The 23,616-nt window shown below is 41.1% G+C and overlaps 1 protein-coding gene and 1 pseudogene across 1 annotated transcript in view; one reads left to right on the forward strand and one right to left on the reverse strand.

Moving 5' to 3' along the window:
* POLD1 (DNA polymerase delta 1, catalytic subunit) overlaps positions 1-23,616 on the reverse strand; it is a 224,719-nt gene that overhangs the window by 173,726 nt on the left and 27,377 nt on the right. The window contains exons 7-12 of the mRNA XM_089671586.1: positions 22,296-22,407; positions 22,086-22,215; positions 21,835-22,001; positions 18,314-18,418; positions 15,822-15,962; positions 6,059-6,169 (exon numbers count right to left, since the gene is read on the reverse strand). Coding sequence (XP_089527712.1) covers positions 6,059-6,169; positions 15,822-15,962; positions 18,314-18,418; positions 21,835-22,001; positions 22,086-22,215; positions 22,296-22,407 — 766 coding nt within the window. The remainder of the gene's footprint in view (positions 1-6,058; positions 6,170-15,821; positions 15,963-18,313; positions 18,419-21,834; positions 22,002-22,085; positions 22,216-22,295; positions 22,408-23,616) is intronic.
* LOC149467476 (U2 spliceosomal RNA) lies at positions 11,622-11,737 on the forward strand (annotated as a pseudogene).

Below are 23,616 nucleotides of genomic sequence, written 5' to 3' on the forward strand. Positions count from 1 at the left end.
GAAATTTCTGATGATGAATTTCCCCACAATTCACTATCGCTCAATTCTGCAAGTGATTCTAATTCACTATCGCTGTTTTCTAGCTGGTCTGAAACCACTTTTGACCTAAAGGGACGCTTTTTGGATACCATGGACGTTCTCAAGTTTCCAGGCAGAAAGAACGGTAAAAGTGCAGGCAGGGCACTGGACAAAGCACTAGGTGAAATGGTTTGATACAGTAATGTAATCCTAACAGATTACAATGTATTGTGTGTATGTCATGTTTTTACTTTTTTGAATCTCCCACCGGTTCCGCCCTCCCAGCATCACAGGGCTCACAGGGAAGGGAACTCGGAAGACGGATGCCAGCATCGGCCAGAGGACACAGTGGGAGGACATCGGGGGATTGTAGGATCAAGGTAAGTTACACACACACATATAGTGTAATCCCGAGTGTGGCTCGGGGTTACTGTTTTTGGTACTGAAAATTAACCCCGAGCCACACTCGGGATTACTGCTAGGCAGGTTAAGCAACAGACAGCATGGATTCATGAAAGACAGAAATTGTCAAACAAATCTGACTTTTGCCAGTGCTTTTCTGATCCCCAAGCACTGACTAGGAAGCACTGACTAGGCTAGATACTGAGTCATGGGGATCAGAAAAGCACTGTCAAAAGTCCTGCGTAACAAGATTGGAATCAAATACTAATGGGTCACATGATGCTAGTCTCCGCCTTCGGGTGGATTTCATACGGCCCACTGTCATAATTTATTAGCCTATATAAGAGAAGTGCAGACTCTTGAAGTGCTCTGAGGAAGAGGTTGTGTTCTCAAAATGCGTTAGCCAGTTGGTCATCCAGGGTTCCATCGTATGGACTCAGATGCTGTTTAGATCAAACATCTTGTTCGGTGTGATATGCTTGTGTTTTTATGTCCATTGTGAGTATGATACTTACTTTGTTCTTTAAATAAATATTTTAAATGATAATGCACTAGATCGGTGCACCCTCTTTATTGTTTTTCCATTTGTCAGTGGTGTACCCCAAGGTTCAGTGTTGGGATCCTTACTTTTTAATATATTTACAAACAATATAGGGTCTGGGAATATAAATACCATTTCAGTCTTTGCAGATGACACCAAGCCGTGCAAAGGAATAAAGTCCTTACAGGATGTCTCCAACTTACAAGCCGACCTCAATGCACTGTTTAATTGGGCAACTATGTGGCAAATGAGGTTTAATGTTGATAAATGTAAGGTTATACACTTGGGGGCTAAGAATATGCATGCATCATACATATGGGGGGGGGGTACAACTGGGGGAATCAATGGTGGAGAAGGATCTGGGAGATCACAAGCTTAATAATGGCATGTAATGCCAAGCGGCGGTTTCTAAAGCGAGCAAGATCTTCTCTTGTATTAAAAGAGGAATAGACTCCAGAGAGAGATATCATATTACCCCTGTACAAATCATTAGTAAGACCTCATCTGGAATATGCAGTTCAGGTTTGGGTACCAATTCACAAAAAGAACATTGGGGAACTAGAGAAAGTATAGAGAAGAGAAAACAAACTGATAAAGAGTCATGGAGGAGCTCAGTACCGAGGAAAGATAAGAGGAACTGAATTTATTCTCTCTTGAGAAGAGGAGATTAAGGGGGGATATGATCAACATGTATAAATACATCAGTGGTTCATATAGTGAACTCGTTGTAGAGTTATTCACACTGAAGTCATCACAGAGGACAAGGGGGCACTCTTTACGTCTGGAGGAAAAGAAATGTAATCTCCAAACACGGAAAGGTTTCTTCACAGTAAGAGCTGTGGAAATGTGGAATAGACTCCCTCAAGAGTTGGTTCTCGCCAGCTCAGTGGATTGTTTTAAGAAAGGCCTGGATTCTTTCTTGGATATACAGAATATAACCAGTTACTATTTATAGGTAAAGTTGATTCAGGGAATATCCAATTGCCTCTTGGGGCTTCAGGAGCAAATTGAATCATGCTTTGCTGGGTTTTTTGCCTTCCTCTGGATCAACTATGGGTGTATGATTATAACTTTTTTTTTTTTTTATGGTTGAACTGGATGAACTTTTGTCTTTTTTCAGCCAGACTTAATATGTAACTATATAAGTTGGAATTAAGTGCTCAATTTCAGTGTTTTCTGATTATATCATCTTATTTCCCAGGAAAGAACATCACAGGATGCAGCATCATTACATAAAGACCTCAACTGCTCGCTGCTGGATGCACTTTGTGCGTGATCAGCAGTAACCACTGCAGGTAATCACAAGCTGGGCCACCGCTGACTTGTCATTAAAGTGTAGAAGATGTGTGTAGGGCGCATCAATGGAGGATGCCATGGACAGAGGAATGTCAGCCAATGATGGATGAGGATCTGGACACAGGCACTCTGCAGCACTTCTAGGAGTTGAAGCAGACTCTGTGTGTGGAGGAGGATAAGACAGGAAGGCGCTTCTAAGTGTAGTATATCCAGATTGACTTTAATAAGAACAGTTAGAAACACTTACAAAGCAGCAGTAAAAACAAGCTCTGTATGATCCGCCAGGATGCGGGGGCTCTGTTCACCGTGCGAGAACCCGCTGTGCCGACCAGCAGCTGCAGGGGGAGCTGAGGATAGGATGACAAGATGGCCGCCACTAGTTCCGGGGTTGCTGGAGCGCACGCTATCCAGGGGAACGCAAACCGAAAGTGACATGGGCGTGAAACGGTGACGCATTTCGGAGCATGTGCAGAGCTCCTTCTTGAAGACCGATGCCAAAAGCCGGGAAGAGCTGAATAAATAGGAAGGCGGGGCAGCCTGAGGGGACTAGAGTAGACACCCCCCGAAGACCAAAAACAACTGTGGATGGAGTCAGAACGATGTGAAATACAAAAAGGGGGAAGACTATTAAAAATGGACATATAAAACGAAAAATTTTAATAAAAATAAGAAAACGGCACAAGACTATGCTAGGGAAAAAGATGTATTTGTGTTGAGGGAAATAAAAATATGAAAATGAAGGAAAAGGGGAAGGGGGAAGGAGGGGTCCACAAGCTGGTTGTCTCAGATCAGTGGTGAGGATTCCCCAGTGGGCTGAATGATAGTCACTAAATAACATGAGCATGATATATATAAATTACATGAGGCGTACTTAGCATTTGGATTAAGCTTAATAAATAGTAGTTGATATGTGAACTAAACTAGGTAAATTAATTGGTACATCCATGATAAATGAGTAAATTAATAAATAAATAAATTAACAGGTGAACAATTAATTCATTTAGTGCACTACTGTTGGGAATTATGGTGCACAACAAATAAGTACATGGAGGTAATGAGAAATGATGGTTCTATAAAATAGTATGAATGTTAAGATCCTCATTCAAACCTCCGGGAGATAGTACATCTAGTACATAAATCCAGTATGTTTCCCTGCGACATAAACGCTGAAATCTCTCAGCTCTATGAAGGTAAGTGGGCATGGCCTCAATGACCCAGACTTTAAGACCTTTGGTGGATTTGTCATGCTGTTAAAGGAAATGTTGGAGGACGCTATGTTTGTCAATGTTGTCTTCGATGAGGAGGCGATGCTCCCCAAAGCGTTTGCGCAGAGTACGAATGGTTCTACGTACATAATATAAGCTGTAGGGGCATGCCAAACAGTATACCACAAATTCTGAGGAACGTGTGGAATGCAGTAATCTTGTATGTTTTACCTTTAATGTTGAAATCTTTTTGACCATGTTGGATAAATGGGCATGTTAGAAAAAGTGGTTTGCTGCATCGATACATGCCAAAAACAGGGAATAGTCAGAGGGGGACAGTGTCTGACTTAATGGGTTTTAGTTTACTGGGCGCTAATTTGCTTTTGATGTTACGGGCCTTTCGGTAGGCAAACCTGAGTTTGATAGGTATACTGTTGAGCAGATGTGGGTCTTGTAATAGTATGGCCCAATGTTTTCGCACTATCCTTTCCATGTGTGTGTGACGACTATGGAATTGGGTAGTGAATCTGATAGTGGGGTTATGCTCTCCTGGATGACGACGAGTGGTGTTGGGAACTGTATTGTAAAGTGATTGGACTTCATCAATGAGAGTGGATGGATATTCTTTTTCAAGGAATTTGTCCTTAAAAGTGATACTTTGTGATTGATAGTCCTGGAGTTTGGTGCAGTTATGGCGAAGTCTACAAAACTGACTTTTTGGAATATTATTCAGCCACCTAGGGTGGTGACAGCTTTTGTAGTGTAAAAATTAGTTGCCAGCAGTTGGTTTGGAGTAGTTTTTGGCCAAGATGAGATGATCTTCGTGACACATGAATAAGTCCAGAAAAGCTAAGGTGTTTTTGTCTATCACGAAGGTGAATGTAAGGCCCAAGTTGTTGGTGTTACAATGGGAAACAAATTTTGGGCACAGTCTGCGTCACCATCCCAAATGATGATGATGTCATCGATTTACCTGCCATAGTAGACAATATAAGAAAGAATGTGGGTTATTGTTCCAGATGTATAATGACTCCCAGTATCCCATGGTCATGTTTGCATATGAAGGGGCAAAATTAATGTTATTTATTAAGCTTATTCCAAATGCTATGTAAGCCTCATGTATCAGTAATTTATATCTATCATGCTCATGTTATTTAGTGACTAACAAGCAACCCACTGGGGAATCCTCACCACTGTTCTGCGACAATCAGCTTGCGGACCCCTCCTTCCACCTTCCCCTTGTCCCTTCATGTCCCACACATACCCTGAATGTTTTTTCATTTTCATATTTCTATTTTCCTCAATACAAATACATCTTTTTCCCTAGAATAGTCCTGTGCCGTTACTTATTTTTATATACATTTTTCATTTTATATCTCCATTTTAATAGTTTTCCCCCCTTTTGTATTTCACATCGTTCCGACTCTGTCCACAGTTGTTTTTGGTCTTTGGGGGGGGAGTCTACTCTGACCCCCTCAGGCCGCCCCTTCCCCGCCGCTCCTTCCTATTTATTCGGCTCTTCCTGGCTTTTGGTATCGGTCTTGAAAAAGGAGCTCTGCGCATGCTCCGAAACGCTTCACCGTTCCACACCCACGTCACTTCAGGTTTGTGCTCCCCTGGACAGCATGAGCTCCAGTGTGTGTTCCAGCGACCCCGGAACTAGTGGCAGCCATCTTTGTCATCCCATCCTTAGCTCCCCCTGCAGCTACTGGTTGGCACAGCAGATTCTCGCATGGTGGACAGAGCCACCGCTTCCTGATGGATCATACAGAGCCTGTTTTTACTGCTTGTATTTCACATCGTTGTGACTCCATCCACAGTCGTTTTTAGTCTTCGGGGGGTGTCTACTCTTGTCTCCTCAGGCCGCCCCGCCTTCCTATTTATTTGGCTCTTCCCGGCTTTTGGCATCAGTCTTCAAGAAGGAGCCCTGCACATGCTCCGAAACGCGTCACCGTTTCACGCCCATGTCACTTTCGGTTTGCGTTCCCCTGGATAGCGTGCGCTCCAGCAACCCCGGAACTAGCGGCAGCCATTTTGTCATCCTATCCTCAGCTCCCCCTGCAGCTGCTGGTCGGCAAAGCGGGTTCTCGCATGGTGAACGGAGCCCCCGCATCCTGACGGATTATACAGAGCTTGTTTTTACTGCTACTTTGGAAGTGTTTCTAACTGTTGTATTAAAGTCAATCTGGATATACGACACTTAGAAGCGCATTCCTGTCTTGTCATTAAAGTGTACAGGCTTGGTGGTAGTAGCTAGCCATCACAGGTTGCAAAAACAGCTGCAGGAGTCAGCGGATTTTTTGCCACTGCCATTAGCACCAGGCCTGATCACCCATGCAAATATAGCCTAACAGCATTTCTTTAAAAAAAACACACCTTTTAAACTTATCTATGTACATTTTTAGAAGCATTCTGACAAGAATAACTTATGTGAAAAAATGTTTTAAACACAATAATGAATTCTCACAGACAATACATTATAGTTTCCTATCAATTACAGTGTGCCTCTGTTAGCTTATACTGGAAAGGTCCCCAGAATGAGCTTTTACAGTTATCAAAGGATATTCTGGGTGAACCAAATAAGATTTTGCTATACCTGTAGATCAGTGATGATGGAGTGCTGTACATCTTCCTTCTGTTCTTGCAGAAAGTGGAAACTGACAGCATTCAGAGTGTATGAACGCAACTTGTAGTCTCTAAGAAGTACCTATATTTAAAAATGTAAAAAGAAAAAAAAATATATGTATTCATTTGCCGGTTCTACATTTACAAAAAACGAATCCTTAAAAAAAAATATATAATAAGTCATGCCCCAGAAGCTTAAAAAAATCTCTTCACGTGTCACCCCATGAGCAATAATCTAAAACACAACAGTTTGGGAGTTAAAGTAATCACAGAAGAATGTCACCAGTGCACCAAGGATCCCCAATGTGGGTCCAAGAGCTTTAATGAATAACCACATAGTTAAAGCAAAGCAACGTTTCGGAGTCTCGCGGGACCCCTTCGTCAGGCATGTGATGCATCACATACATGATGAAGGTGTCCTGTGAGACTCCGAAACGTTGTTTTGCTGTAACTATGTGATCATTCATTACAGTTTGTGGACTTACATTGGAGATCCTTGGTGTGCTGGTAACATTCTTCTCTGATGACTCGGTTCCAGCCGATGGTCACTGCAGCACCTGATGATACACACAACCATCTTTTGAACGCAGGAACGTGTGTTGGGATTGCATATTTGCATTCTGGGTGTTAAAGTAAGACATAGCCCCCTGCCAGGCATCTCGTCCCTGATCCAATCAGGAGCTGGAGTGGGCAACGAGCACTTGTCAGACACTGTCTTATTAAAAATTGCAACCTACACATCTCTGTTTAATTCCCAAGTCTCACATTGTCTTCCCCAACTGCTCTTCCACATCTATTCATTAAATATGAAAAAAGTAAGAATATGCTGTTGTCCATATTTTTGCCAGTGAACAAGGAGAAGACAGTAGCAAAGAAAAGCAATGCAGAATAACAAGCAGTAGTAAACTACTTAAATTAGAAGTTAAACAAAAAAAAATTAAAATAAATAAATGCACATTTATTTGAACGGAAAAAATATTCCTTAATATTTTTTTCTTAGATCCTGTAAAGCATTGCACCCACGATCAGCAGATCATGGGTGCAATGTCAGGCTCCTCAAGTAAATAAACATTTAAAGAGCTTCAAGTTCCATGTATAAATAATCTGGGAGTCCCTAATCAGAAATCCAAACATAATCAAACACAAGATAGATTAGTTATGGACTCAACAAAGACTAATGGGTTTGGTATTAGCTTTATTATAATCCATGGGTCAGTGGCCAGACCATATGAACAACTCCTGTAATCAAACAAAAATAGACATACAAAAAATCTTAAAAACATCTCCATGTACCCCAAATGGATCTCTAATACGCCCTCTTATGGGAGTTTTTGAGATAAAGTGGATGACTTGTACAAAGAATCTGTTAATAACCAGCTACTGCTCAACATGTCAAGTTTAGACTCCAGATGTTCTCAAACATCCAAAGAATTCGTCTTCATGGACAGATGCAGAATAACAAGCAGTAGTAAAATACTACTTAAACGAGAAGTTAAACTTTAAAAGAAAAAAACAAATAAATGCACATTTATTTGAAGTGAAAAAAATATGCATTTATTTATTTTTTTCTTAGGAGCCTGTAAAGCATGGCACGTATGATCAGCAGATCGTGGGTGCAATGTCAGGCTCCTGCAGACAGTCAGTACAGCTGTCAGTCCGTACCTCCCATATGGGCAGACAGTTGCTGAAGTCCAGGAAGATTCATTGAGAACTACAGGCTTTCTGCCACGGTAGCCAACAGTAGTTGTAGTTGATTCATTCACAGAACCCTGTGAATAAATGACACAGCTGTTCTGTATTTGAACTGTGATAGTGAGTGTTGGGGTGCAAGCAGGTGCTTTAGTAATATGGGTGTCACATGTTTCAGAAGGTGAACGTATCCTTTAAAACTAACCCATTCAGGTTTCAATCAAGTTTTTTTTTTTTTTTTTTTTTTTTTTTTAAATGGTGCAGGATGTTGGGCTTGCCAGACTGATACTGGATTCACTATTGTCAACACGATCCCAGATTTAGTACCTTGTTTAGCAGACCTTGTGGACTTCACTGGCTGTCTGCTTGTTTCAGATCGCTCACTGGGCAGTAGAGCAAGAATAGAAACATCAACCTCATAGTCTACACCTTTAAATAAGTTAGCAATGTAAATCTCACATATTTCTGTCCTCAGATTCACTTTATTGTTGCCTAATGCTAGCACTGGAGATGGGAGGTGGAAGGTGGGAGGTGGTGGGTGGAGGGGGGGTTCTGGTAGGATTTGTGCACTTTAAACCTACATCACACCACTTATTCTACAGCATGAACACATATTTCAGTTTCTACATTTAATTAGTAGAACCACTTATTTATAAACCTTTGTGGACAGACTATAAAGTGCTAACATTTGTAGACTATGACCCTACTATGTTATACCATTGACTATTGACCCTACTATGTTATACCATTGACTACTGACCCTACAATGTTATACCATTGACTACTGACCCTACTATGTTATACCATTAGACTGATGCACACTGAAAGGCTGATTGAACTGGATTGAAGGCATGGACATGTTTTGAAGGAAACATGCCTGGATAGAGCCTTGAAAATCAGAAGTGTGTGATTTCAGGTCATTTTTACCTACTGCAGTAGCATCACTTAAACATCAATTGTAACCAAAAAGTATTATTTTGACTAGAGCAGGAACAGATTAGAGTCTCTATGTACCTACGGAACATCTCAGCATGGGAACAAAGACAAAAATCAGTGCCAATGAATGTTTATTGTTTTTCATACTTAACCTACTTTTTTGTGTCAGAGGAAAAGGAAGTACAGGAAAATCTCACAAGGAATACAAACCCCAAAGAAATTTCAACTCTTCACTACTCATTCCAATCAAATAAACAGAAATGTTGCTTAAACTAGCTTTTAAAGTGTATTGTTGTGCAACCCAATGTACAATATTGTGGCTTGCCAGTCTTTGATGAGGCTTTTTTCTGTTGATTTTAACCTGGTGATGCGCCCAGAAACACACTTTCTGCCCTACAGTGACATTGATTACGGACTGTGCTTTATCTTTGGAGAAGCTGTATAATCACCCTAGGCTGTTTGTGCCTGATTTCGAATACAGAACACCTCCCTATCATCTCATATTCATAACAAAGTGGAAGGTGTTTTCTAGTTCACAGAGTTAAACTGTGCTCAGGATTTCAGAACTGCAAAGGCAGAGTACACAGATGTTACAGTCTCACCAGATTTCCAGCAAGATTGACAGACTTCTTTTTGTTTTGTTTTTTTAACAGTAGTGTAATTAACCACTTGCCCTCCAGAGGATTCTCCCCCCTTCCTGACCAGGCCATCTTTTGTGTTACAACGCTGCGTTAATTTAACTGACAATTGCAAGGTCATGCAACCCTGCACCCAAATTAAATTTACGTACTTTTTTTCACAATTAGAGCTTTCTTTTGGTGGTATTTGATCGCATCTGCGCTTTTTATTTTTTGCACTATATACAAAAAGAGGCTGATAATTTTGAGAAAAAAAAACAATATTTTTGATGTTTTGCTATTAAACATGTCCAATAAAAGAATTTACAAAATCAATATTTTGTCATAAATTCAAGCCAAAATGTATTCTGCTACATGTCTGCTACAAAAAAATCCAAATACGTGTAAATTAATTGGTTTACATGAAAGTTATAGAATTTACAAATGGCGGTATATATACTGGAATTTCTTCTTTTTTTTAAACTAGTAATGGCGGCATTCAGCGACTTATAGCAGGATTGCAGCAAGCATTTGGACACTGGGGGGAACTGACTTGGTGTCACTGACATCCCCAGTGACACCAATACAGTGATCAGTGCTAACAAAAAGCACTGACATTGTATTAATGGCACTCGCCGTGTGCTGTGTGTTTTACTATGAGGCTGCCTGTGTGCTTTCCACTGTAAGTACACTGCATTGTATGACTCTGCTATGCAGAGCCATACAAAATAGTGTGCAGGAGCTGACAAGGGGAGAGAACTGTATTGTTTACATACAGTTCTCCCCCCATCGGTAATACTTGGCGATCACTGGGTGCCGGTGAGTAATCACCGGCTGGGACCCGGTGATTGACAGCCAAGGCCACGAATGGTGGAGTGGGTAGGATGGTTCTAGGTAGGAGAGTCGCGCGCGCCCCCTACCCAGAACTGCAAAATCATATATTTACGTCATTTTGTGCACCCCTGCTGCCCTGTAGCAGTATTTCTGCTATAGGGTGGAAGGGAAGCAGTTAACAGACCAAAAGGGAGTAAAAAAAATGTACACTAAAGTAGAACTATAGGCAAAACATTTTTTTCATTTTAGATAAAGGGAGGATTATAACTCGTCAGATTTTTTTTCTTTTTTTTACAGTCTGTGTCCAATTTTGGAGATTTCCCTTCACTTCCTGTCCCATAAGGAAACAGGAAGTGGGAGGAAATACCTGCAAATTAAGGAAATTCCTTGGGGACTCCCAGGTCACCAGAACTACTGTCCCCATTGGAAGATTTCTTCTCTATTACTTTTACGGGGACAAACCGAAATTTGGGATTTTCTTTTACTTTCGATGATAATGGTAAACAGAACAAATTGAGAGAGGGGTGGATCTCCTTAACAGGGGCACAAATAGCGATAAAAAAATGGCAGGTGTTCTAATTCCCCTCCACTCTATCCAAAACTAAAAAAAAAGTTTTACTTTTAGTTATACTTTAAGATTTACATATACATTGAGGTTAAAATTCAGCTTCTAAAAATTCAGCTTCTAATTCAGGAATTTTGTGGAGAAGAGAAGGGGCCACATTTGGGCCAAACTAATATGTATGTTATAGCCAGCTAGAAACTATAGGAAAAAAAAACCCTGCTACAATACTAAAGCACTACTTTTATAAAGAAAGTGAAGATACCAGTAAACTATTTTGCATATTTATATTTGAATTTGGCCTGGAGCTACGCTTTTTATTAGGTCTTTTATTATAAGTAACGGTATTAAGATAATGTGTCAATTGACAGTATTGTTTGCAAGTCCCTATCAGTTTTCGGTAAAACCTTTTGGTCAGTAACCTACATTGGGTAACAAAAATATTGCGGTTCAGCAAATGTTCTCCCTAGCCTGCAGTTTTCAGCAAATGCTCAGATTCTATGTTGGGGAATCTTCAGCAGGCCACGACAATACACAATACATGCACTACCATACAGCGGTGCTCCAACAGCCATCCCATGAGAGCCTGTATGCTAATTAAAAACTGTGCTCCTCGCATTTCATGGCCTTTCTGGGCACATGCTCTGCATAAATACAGTGTGTGTTGGAGGATAGTGGTTAGTATCAGAATTTCTAGGAGAGAAATTATATTTTATCTTCTCTTCAACTAAACTATAATTGTTCTAAACGTAAAGTGTTACTAAACCCAGGACCCTGCATTCACTATATCTGGTCTCCCACAGTACACACAACATGGAAATGCAATTATTTTAGTAAACAGAAACTGCTCTCATCAGGAGTTAGAGCAGTCTTGTGACTTCAGCAGAGCACTGGTTAAAGCTTGTCGGCCTTTTGGCCAAGATCAAGTGTAGTATCTGTTCTTATCAGTGTCCAGTGGGGGTGCTCCTGGTCATTCTAGCTTTGCGGGGATGGCTGTTGTATAGTACCCTCACTGGTATGATGGGGGTCCGGAAGGCTGGACCGGAGGGACAGAAACCAGGGAGCGCCATGATTCGTTCTGGGGCCTTGGGAGTAATTCCTCTGGGAAAGCTGGAAAGACCCAGTTCCTCCTGATTTGGACGGATCTACCTTGGTCTGGCCAGGGGCTGAGGACGCAGAAAGTCCGCAAACACGGTGCCCCCTGAGTAGTCGCCTCAGGGGTGCTCTGAGTAGCACTTGGGTGTGGGACCCCACGATGCGAATGAGCACATGGTCACCGAGTTTAACACTTTTTGCACTGCGCCTCTAGGACCGGGCCTTTTGGTCAAGTTCTGGGCAATTTTTTTGCTACAGGCCTCAGGGTCTGGTCAGTGCACAATTTGGGCACGACACTTTTTTATTATTTTTATAGATTTATTATTTATTTATTTTCCTCACCCCACGTTTGTCACCTTTTACTTATGTGTGTGTTTTTTTTTCACAGGATGGAGGGTGTGGGTCCTCGGGCCTGCCCTGAAGTCTAGGGGGAGGATGTGTGGCCCTACGGTTCCTTCCTCCCCTGTCCCTAGGGGGTTTTCTCTTCGGGAGAACCCCCTGGCCTAGTACTGGATGTCCGGCTTCGGCTGGGCATAAGGAACGGTGGTCCACCAGGCCTTTTGGCCAGGAGGACCAAATGGGAACCTTGTCCCTGTCAGGAGCTTCGTGCCCCGGGGGATCAGGGTAGTGGTCCAACCCCTTCGGGGGTAGGACAAAGCACACCCCTAAGTGCACTTTTTGTGTGGTATTTTGCACTTGCACTTTTTTGTGAACACTTACGGGTTTTTTCGTTATAGTTGCACGTTTGCGGACAAAAAAAAAAAACTGGTTAAAGCTTGTAGGAGGAGTTTTCTTTCTGCTCTAGGAGGATGCAAAACCTCTGACCCTCTGTCTGGACAGTGCTAATCACATGCACTCTCCCAAGAAAAAAAAAACCTCTCTAACAATACACACCAGGGATGTTCAATTTATATTGCCCAACGCCGGGACATGCAGTTCTGAGCGCCAGACAGGTAGTTTTTTGTTATCTTTAGCCCTACTGCGGACAAGCAGTAGGGCTCACCTGTCAGGTGGAAGCATTCGGGCGGAAGCGCTGCCGCCTGATTTCTTCCACACAGCCCAAAGTGCCAGCCGCCCCGTCCGCTATATGTCCAGGCTCCGCTTGCCCATCTGCGGGCCCAGGACTGGTTCAGTGGGTGCCTGTGGGATGCCAGTATGGAGGAGGGAGGAGAGCAGACACAGCCGCTCCCCTACCCTTCTTGTCCTGACCCAGAAGTGATGTGATGTTACTTCCAGGTCCCCGTTGACAGATTCCCAGCCATCGAGGCAGGGAAAGAATGTAATGTAACGTAGTGCGATGTGCACTGCATTACATTCAATGGAGAGCAAAGGGAGACACGCAGAGTCTTTTAGACCCTGCATGTCGAAAAAAAAGAGAACCTGTCACCAAAAAATCATCGCATAGGGAATTTTTTGTCCCCATGTGGTACAAAAAAAAAATTTAAAAAAATGTTTTTTTATTTTTTAAAAATGAAAGTTACACCCCCCCTCACAAATTTTTCACACCCCCCACCCCCACATATACAAATGAAAAAGCAGGTGCTGGGGCACCTACACATGAAAACATTCATTGTGATACACATTACATATCGCTGCACACGCCAGAATGAGAGCAATATTTTTAGCACCAGACCTCCTCCGTAACACTAAACTGACAACTTATAAGGGGCTTTAAAAACGTCACCTATAGAAAATATAGGCTACTAAAGTTTGTTGCCATTTCACGAGCGCATGCAGATTTAAGGTTTGACATGTTCAATATCTATTTACTAAATGCAACCTTGTATTTTATATTTTACAAAAAAAAATGGATAATGTATTGCTTTTGGTGTCCTAAAATTAACTTAAGTGTATTTTTAATGACATTTTGCATTTCCTAGACCTTCGTGATAATATTGTGTGACATAAAAAATTGGAACTACCACTATTTTATTCTCTAGGGTCTTTGATTGCAGAAAATATATAATGTTTGGCCATTTGACCATCCATCTTACTACATATTTGGCACACAACTCTAGCCTGTCCAGACACCATTTTGTGAGAGCTCAGCTCCAACCATTAATTGGCAACCATCTATTGATTTACCTGAGAATTGGAGGGTAGCTATAAACTATATCCTGATAATTCTGATTGTCCAAATTATTAAGCTCAATGTCATTTTGGGGTAACTAAATTTTCTCCTTACAATAAAATAACCACCCACCTTTATATAGTTTAGTTTTAGTTGTAATATTATTCCATTTTTGTTCTTGGGCCATATTGGCATCTGGTTTTGTGTATTTTGACGCTTATTCCTTCTGCAGGGGAACAACCGCTGAAATTCCGTAAATCCCAGACTATTGTCTGATAGTTAGATATTATGGTTATTTTGTCTATGGGGAGAAATGAATTATTGATTTTATTTATCCTATATATCTATATGTAAACTAGTGCTACGGAAAACATTTGGAACATTTTATGCAAATTATCTTGGGGTCTATGTGCCTCACAATCGAGCTATTACATTATGTGTTTATACATTTAAACACATAATGTAATAGCTTGATTGGCATGACTGATTGTAAAATAAATAATTTATGTCATAACGAACTGTAAATAAATAATTTATGTCATAATCTGTAGTCCATAATTTCCCCTGATCTAATTTGTTTGTTAAAAATGATTTTGGTTGGCTCTAAATTACTCAGAATTATAAATTAAGCCAATTAAATTATTTTATAAATGATATATTATATTTGGAAGCACCTTTAGCTGACTCAATTGTCCAGGCGTAACCTGGCAGAACATAAAATGTTTGGAGGTACTGCTGAATATTAATAATTCATCAAAAGCACAACATTAGGTAGGTAGATTCGATGCTGTGGTAGGGCCAGTTAAAATGAAGTTTTTACCTATGAAATTTTGCAAATGCAGGGTATTTACTATAGTACAAGGAATGTTGGAGGACTTTAAGGCCTCGCTCACACAGATGATGATGCCCATATAGCATGAAAGGCCCACTTTGTGCAGTGCCTCAAATTACAGGTACTACGGGTAGGCAGCCCACTGAAGTCTATTAGGATGAAACTGTGTCCGTGCAGCTTTCCTAATAGACTTCAATGGGCTGCTTGCACACAACACCTGGAAGTAGAGACGCTGCAAAAAAAAAAAAAGACTCATGTAGGCTATAAGGGCATCATTGCCTGTGTAATTGAGACCTGACTCCACAGACAGCAAGGCTTCTGAAAAGAAGAAAAATATTAAAATATAACGTGCAGATGTAACCATTATGGGCTTGCAAGGTAGCAACCCCCTTCAATCTTTTTTCCCAAATGAACAACCTAAGGACTCTTACATCCCACCTAGCTGAAATATTTTTTAAAAAGAACACCAAGTCTTTTACCTTTTTTACAGTTTACTTCATAATGATTTATTTAAACATTAAAGGATAAGTTCACCTTTGGAACATGTTACTTGTTCCACCTGTTTTTAAGGTGGAACATTTAACATGTTCCAGAATTTGCAGCTTTTCCCCTCCGATTTCCCCCCCCCACTCCCGATTCCCCCATCCCTGTGACAGCATGTCAGGGATCCTCTCCCTACACCAACTGTCACTACTGGAAAATAACAAGGCCGTGTGGGGCTCTGCCCACAGGGCTACATCATTCATTTACAGTTTCCTGTGAATGAATGCCTACAAGTACTGTCAGCCACTGTGGCTGACACCTTGTAGTTCTCAATGAACTACGAGGGTGCAGGTGAGAGCTCTTGTAGTCCATTAACCTTCCTGCCCATATGCGGTATGGGCAGAAAGGTATGCTGAGAGTCTATAGGAGCCTTAGATTGCACACGCAATTTGCTGATTGAGGAAGCAATACTCTTAGGCTCCTTAGAAAAAAAATTATAAATGCGCATTTTTTTACCTGCAAAAAAATTTGCATTCATTTTTTTTTGCCAAAAGATGAACTTATCCATTAACAAAAAAAGTGATTAGCCACAGTACAGTGCCCATTTAGTTGTACCTGCAGGAGATCGAACTGAACACGACCCTCTATGTTAATGACTTTGTTTTCTCGTCTACCCATCTGCTTGGACTGGAAGGAAGAGTCCCGTATAACAGACTTCATGCTTCGAATTCTCCCTAGAAAAGGAAATGTGTAAACCTGCAACAGACAAAACACCAAAATTAAAACTCAAACATTAGACTAACAATTAAAGGAGAAGCAGTACAGTGCTGAGCTCCTGTGTCACTCAGTATTTTCTTCCTCGCAGCATGCTTGTCAACACATTAACTGATTGGTTGCTTCTTCCTCTCATACAATCATGGCCAAAAAATATGGGCACCCCTGCATTTCTGTCAGATAATGCACCACTTCGCTCATAAAATTGTTGCAATTACAACCGTTTAGGCATTCTCATATTTATTTCTTTTGTTTGTATTGTACAGACTGGACAAAATTATTGGCACCTTCTCAAAATTGTAAGAAATAATTGCATTCCATGTTTGTGATACTCCTGTAATTTGTAATTAAACTCACCAGTATCAATTAACCGATCTTAATGTTCCTGTGTCCATTGTGCACAACATTGTCAATATGTTTACAGCCCATGGCACTGTAGCTAATCTCCCTGGGCATGGACGAAAGAGAAAAACGTGGTAAAAGATTGCAACGAAAGATTGTTTGAATGGTGGATAAAGAACCTTGATCAACTTCCAAAAAATTCAAGCTGACCTTCAGGCACAGGGTACATCTATGTCAGCTCATACTATATGTCACCATCTGACTGAAAAGAGATTCTATGGTAGGAGACCCAGGAGGAACCCACTGCTGACACAAAAACATAAAAAGCCAGATTGGAGTTTGCCAAAACTTACCTGAGGAAGTCAAAATCCTTTTGAGAGAATGTACTGTGGACAGGCTAAACAAAATTACAGTTTTTTGTTAAAGCCCATCATTCTACTGTTTTCAGAAAAATAAATTAGGCCTTTAAAGAAAAGAATACAGTCCCTACAGTCAAACATGGTGGAGGGTCGGTCACTGATGTTTTGGGGTGCTTTGCTGCTTCAGGCACTGGATGTCTTGATTGTGTGCATGGTATTATGAAATCTGAAGACTACCAAAGAATTCTGGGGTACAATGTAGGGCCCAGTGTCAGAAAGTTGGGTCTCCATCAGAGGTCATGGGTCTTACAACAGGACAATGACCCAAAGCACACACCAAAAAAGCACTCAGAAATGGTTTAGGACAAATCGCTGGAGAGTACTTAACTAGACAGCAATGAGCCCAGATCTCAATCCCATGTACCTGTGGAGAGATCGCAAAACAGCAGTTGGGAAAAGGAACCCTTCCAATCTGAGAGACCTGGAGCAGTTGGTGAAGAAGAGTGGTCCAAAATTCCAGTAGAAAGGTGGAAGAAACTCATTGATGGTTACAGGAAGCAATTTATTTCAGTTATTTTTTGTAAGGGGTGTGCTACCAAATATTGAGGGTTTCAATAATTTTGTCCAGCCCATTTCTCTGTGGAATGTGTCAGACCTGGCTTTTTGCTTCTCCACTTCTTTTTTTTTTTTATACCAATACAAACAAAAGAAACAGACATGAAAATGCCTAAACATTTGTAATTACAACAATTTTCAGGGTGTAGTGGTGCATTATCTGACAGAAATGCAGGCGTGCCAATATTTTTGGCCATGACTGTATTTCAGCCCTGCTGTACGGAGACTGCAGTAGGCTCATATCAGGGGAAATTCAGGTATTTGCACTGCTTTCATTTAATAAATACATTTAAAGTAGAATTCCTGCCTAACAATAACTAGTCTTAAAAATGTCCCCTCAGTTTTAGCACCACCAACTGCTTCCTGTTAAGCTGCAAAGGCAGCAGCCAGGGGTGTACACATGCTGTAACCACAAAGCTTTACATCATAGTCAAAATAAAATCTGTTGTTTTTGGCAGGTACTACCGCCCAACAAGCGTGACCCTTTCAAATGAATGGGGCTGTACTGCAATGCACACAACTGTGGCATGGTCACTGTGGCATTTAGGGGTATTAAAACAAGAAGTGAGGAGGCACCACTTGTACAAGACCTCTAAGGCTAGGTTCACATCTGTGCGGGTGGTGCAGCTGCGGATCTGCACGAAAATCCGTGCAGCCGCACCACCCGCACAGAGAAATGCGGACCCGCGGGCCGGTGCTATTAGTTCTAATGGCACGCCGCCCGCGCTGGAAAACACAACCATACCGGTGAACCGAGGTTCCCGCGTGGGCTGCATGTTCTGAAGTAGTGCAGGCACTTCTTCTCTGCGTGTCACAGGGCACGGGAGTCCATTAAAATGAATGGGCTCTCATGCCCACGCAAAACACGGCCCGCACGGCTGCATATATGTGAGCCGGGGCTAAAAAGCCTCACAAGTGCAGATTGCTTTTCAGAGGAGCAGCAGTCCTTGCTGAATGTGTTCAAGCCCTTACGATTTACTCCAATACACTACATATTAAAAACTGGGCCAAGTTTACCTTAAGATTCTGTGCTCTGTTGATCAGATATGGCAAGTCAAAATTCTGAATATTGTAGCCAGTTATGATATCAGGATCAATAATGCGCACAAACTCTGCCCAGGCCTGTACAAAGAAAAAAAAGTCCATTATACACTGTTACAGGGAGGTTAAGAAGGTTGCCATTATTAAAGCGTCTTGTATGTTTAAAAAGAAAGAGAACAAAAATAATTCTCTACATCTCTGCAATACATGCACATTACTTCATGTTTTATCTTTCTGAAAAGTGCAAGTACAGAAATTTACTTGTTGATCTGCCAGAGACCCTTTGCTGTTCATAGGCAGTGTTGTCCTGGCCAGTTCTCCTCTATTTGAAAACAGACCACCTCCCCCTCACCGCCTTACTATAATAAAAGGGGAGGTGTTCTGAAGTTCAGAGAGCTCAGGCAGGGCTGATAGAACCCCATGAGATTTCAGTGCAGCAGTTGTAGGTGCAAACAAGAAGGTAGCTGTTCGCTGGATTTCTGGCATGATTAACAGGTGTTTTGTCTGCACTTTAGTATTCAGGAGGTAAAACATGGGGAAACAAGCATCAACACATGACACAGTAGTGACGCAAAAGTTATCGAGAGGGCCCAGTGAGTGTGGCAGGGTACACAGGAGATCGACACTACCTTAAGTGTTGATTTCTCACACAGCATTATGGGCAGTGGCAGAGACATGGAGGTACCCGTTTCTCAAGGCTGTCAGCTCAGTCCCACCAGTGCAGGTTATTATATCGAGAGGAGTTGTAGCTACATACATCTCATCCTATCCTAGCTCTACTACAGTTGCATTACACTTGTATGCTATACCTTCTGCTGGAAATCTTGTACCTAATGTCAGATGCGGGATTCCTGCCTGCTCTGATCGTTTTTCTGTAAGCGCAATTTAGAAATGATTAAAGTTATTAAAAAGGTGTTTATCTGCGCTGCTACTACTACTTTTAAAACGACTATATCACAGAGCATTTTGCTAACATTCCAATGAAGTGTGGTGTATTTAACCACTTGACCTCCAGAGGATTTACCCCCCTTAATGACCAGGCCTCTTTTTGCTACTCGGCGCTGCACTAATTCAACTGATAATTGCGCGGTCATGCAATGCTGCACCCAAACAAAATGTACGTCCTTTTTTTCACACAAATAGAGCTTTCTTTCGGTGGTATTTGATCACCTGTGCGCTTTTTATTTTTCACGCTATAAACAAAAAAAGGCCAAAAATTTTGAAGAAAAATGATATGTTTTACTTTCAGCTATAAAAAATATATAGTAAACTCAAAGTTAGTTATAAATTTAGGCCAAAATGTATTCTGCTGCATGTTTTTGGTAAACAAAATCCCAATAAGTGTATATTGATTGCTTTGTGTGAAAGTTATAGCGTCTACAAACTATGGTATAGATAATGGAATTTAAGCCATTTTTTTGCTATACAGCGCTGCGCTAGTTTAACGGACAATTGCGCGGTCATGCAAAATGGTACATAAATGAAATTTACATCCTTTTTTTTCCCCACAAATTGAGCTTTCTTTCGGTGGTATTTGATCGCCTGTGCGGTTTTTATTTTTTGCGCTATAAAAAAAGGCTGACAATTTTGAGGAAAAAAAACAATATTTTGGACTTTTTGCTATAAAACATGTCCAGTAAAAAAAATGTAAAAATCAAATCTAGTCATAAATTTTTGCCAAAATGCATTCTGTGACATGTCTTTGCTAAAAAAAAAACCCAATACGTGTAAATTAATTGGTTTACGTGAAAGTTATAGCGTTTACAAATGGCGGGAAAGATACTGGGATTTTTCGTTTTTTTTTTTTTATACTAATAATGGCGGCGATCAGTGACTTATGGCGGCGATCAGCGACTTATGCGTGGGACTGCGGACCTACGGCGGACATTCTGACATTGGGGGGTACTTACTTGGGGTCACTGACATCCCCAGTAACACCGATAAGGTGATCAGGGCAAAAAAAAAAAAAACACACACTGTACTAATGGCACTGGGGAGGAAGGGGTTAAGTTTATTATTCAGGGAAAGGGTTAACTGTGTGAGGGGAGTGTTTTACTAGGGGGCGGGGGTGTGTACTACAGGGAACACCGCTGAACGGGAGAAACTCTTCTGTCCCGATCAGCGTGTCCTGGAGCTGTCAGGGAGCTGACAGAAAGCACAGCTACTGCAGCTGTGCTCTCTGTGAGTGATTGCCGCCGATCGCCCGGAACATAGCCAGTAACGACTGGCTGTGACCCGGTGACTGACATCCACGGCTGTGATTGGCGGGACAGGTAGGGCGGCGGTGCGCCTCGTGCGCGCCCCCTACCTGTTTTAAAAACACACATTTTAAAACGTGGTTTTGCCCAGCCGTGCCGCCCTGCCGCCGTATTTCTACAGTGGCTGGGCGGCATGTGGTTAAAGATTTTAGTATGAGAAATTGGTATTCATTCTTTTGTTGTTACAGTTTTGCGATGAATGTTATTGACCTTACATGATCCCTTTAAAGTAGGGATGCATAGATACTGATATCGGTGCCCATACCAAGTATTTTCATGAGTACTTGTGAAAATGGTTCCAATACCTGAAACCAATACTTTGCGGTGTGATTTGCGTCAATACAAAATGTATGGGCGTAAATTATATCGCAAAGAAAAGTTGGAATTTGAACAGCAATGTGATTCCTATCCAAATCGCATGCAGGTTCCCCACTGCTCCTGTCTATCATAGCCTGAGTTCACACAGGATCGTCTACTGTCACAAGATGAAAAGCTGGGGATTTGAAATCCCCACAGCTTTCTCTCCTCTCAGTGCAGGGATCACAGTACAGGCTAGATGGCTTTTGAATGGTCAGCACCGCCACAGTGCTGTATTGACACAAATCTCATTGTAAAGTATCAGTACTTGCCGATCAAAACAGGGTATCAGTTCATCCCTACTTTAAAGGCAACCTTAGACATTCGAGGAAATGTAAAGTATTTTTCTTTATTATGGTTTAGGGCTGAAAATAAACAATTTTCTAAATAGTTTTTTTGCTTTTGGTGAGGTAAATAAAATAATATTTTTTATATGCAGCCAACTAGTAAAGCCCTCACATTTCACAGGCCCTTACAATCTGTTCACAGAGCTCAATAGTTTAAGCTGATACACACTGACTGAGCACTGAAGCACCACAATCAAAACCCTTTCCCTTCCAACTGCCCAATACAGAAATTTAAACCAGAGACAGACGGTTTAAATGAAACTGTCTACACCATGCTATGTCCTTACAAAAAGCCTTCAGAGGTCTTAGAATCCTTTAGTCATGATACATACAGTATAGCAACAATAAACATCAATTTAAAAAAACTATTGTAGTATCCTTTAGGCAAAAACCAATATGCATAGTGCAATAATCCACAACAACAGGTTGGAAATCATCTTTCACAAATTTAACATCAGTTAACTGAACATGAAATTGGTTGTGGTGTGATAGTACATCTGCCCATCATTGCTGTTTTACTATGGAGGCAACGTACTTTCAACAGTGCATCTTCGTTTTCAAAGCAAAGCACTTGAGAGCCAACTATACTAGCGCAGGTGTTCAGAGTGAAAACATTGCGGATGAAAGGGTCTTTCTCCCCTTGCCTTAGAACCATGTTAGCTATTTGAATAACTGGGTCTTTATCCGGCTCAGGAAACACACCTAGGGAACAAAAAAAGAATAAATCAGGATTTAAATAATCACTTTAATTAGGCCGAGGGAAGAACTTGCTGAACAGCGCATTACCTTTCCTCCCTGCACATTCTATATCAAAGCTGAGCACACGAAGAGGAGCAATCTTCTGCCACTCACCCTCAGCCGGGTGACTTATAAGATCTGCCCAGCTAATATCAACCTCCAGCTGAGCAAGAGACACCTGCAGGAAAAACAAAATGGAGATTACAGAGCCAATGAATTCAAAAGAATCATAATAGAGTATAGCCATCTAATGCTCACCTTAATGGTATTATCTTTAGTCAGCTCTCCCTGGCTTTCTTTTCGAATTCGGTATTTGCCAGCGGGGAGTTCGATCCAGTTACACCCAACAATGTCATTGTCCACCATAAACCTAGAAAAGAGATTGCCTTCCTATGAAGCCTTTCAATTTGAATTTGCCATGAACCACTTTATTCAACAACATAATATTCTGAAGTGCAATCAAACAGAATTCATTCTGTCACAGAACAGTATATGTTAAATTTTGATTGGTCTGCAATAACGAATCTGCATTCTTTATTAGTGCAAAAAGTATTACAATAGCTAATATTATCTTAGCTAGATTCCTCGCAGTTTATTCAGAACTACAAGTCGTCAGCCATGGCGGCTGATAGTATTTGTAGTTAATTCATCTACAGGAAACTGTAAATGAATGACATGGCCGTTTGGGCAGAGCCCTGCATGGCTGCGTTGTTTTTAAATTGTGACAGTGGGCACGGGGAGAATATTCCTCGTCTGCTGTCGCACCGAGAGGGGGATCTATAACATGTAATATTTCACACCCTAAATACGGGTGAAACATGTAACATGTTCCAAAAAGATGAACTTATCCTTAGATTCATTTGAAATTAAGCCTCATTTTCACAAACCTAGGTGCGGAATTTCCTTTCAAATCAGATAGCAATGAATGAAAAAAAAAAATCCCTTTCACTGCCAGAGCTGGTTTTTGCATTTTTTTTGCACGTCTAAAAAAACATTTTAGGTGTGAAGATTACACAAAATCCCCAAACATTATATTTTTTCTGAAAGCAGACACCCTAGACAGTCAACTAGTGGGAGTTCCAATTTTTTTATGGCTCATGATATTACTGCAAAGGTCTAGTCTGGGAAATTTTATTTTAAAAAAACACACTAAAGTGAATATTAGGGCAAACAAATGCAATAGATTACCCACATTTTTGGTAAAATTTAAAATCCGAGGTTTGTGCCAAGTAAATAGATACCCAACATGTCAAACCTTACATTTGCTTGCGCCCATGAAATGGCAACAAACTTTAGTATCCTATATTTTTTATAGGCGACATTTCAAAAGCCCCCTATAGGTCATCAGTTTAGTGTTGCGGAGGAGGTCTTGTGCTAGAATTCTTGCTCTCACATCGGTATGCGCGTTGATATGTAACATGTGCAAATGACATTTTCACATGTAGGCACTCCCAACGCATTTTGGTTCATATGAGCGTATATGTGTGGGTTGGTGCCTCAAAATTTTTTAAATTTTTTTAAGGGGGGATGTTACGTGCGTGGGTGTAACGTTATTTTTGTGCACTTTTTTGCATATTTT

This window comes from Staurois parvus, unplaced genomic scaffold (assembly GCF_062004578.1).
Source record: "Staurois parvus isolate SC_StPar_1 unplaced genomic scaffold, SC_StPar_1.0 ptg000108l, whole genome shotgun sequence".
Taxonomy (NCBI): Eukaryota; Metazoa; Chordata; class Amphibia; order Anura; family Ranidae; genus Staurois; species Staurois parvus.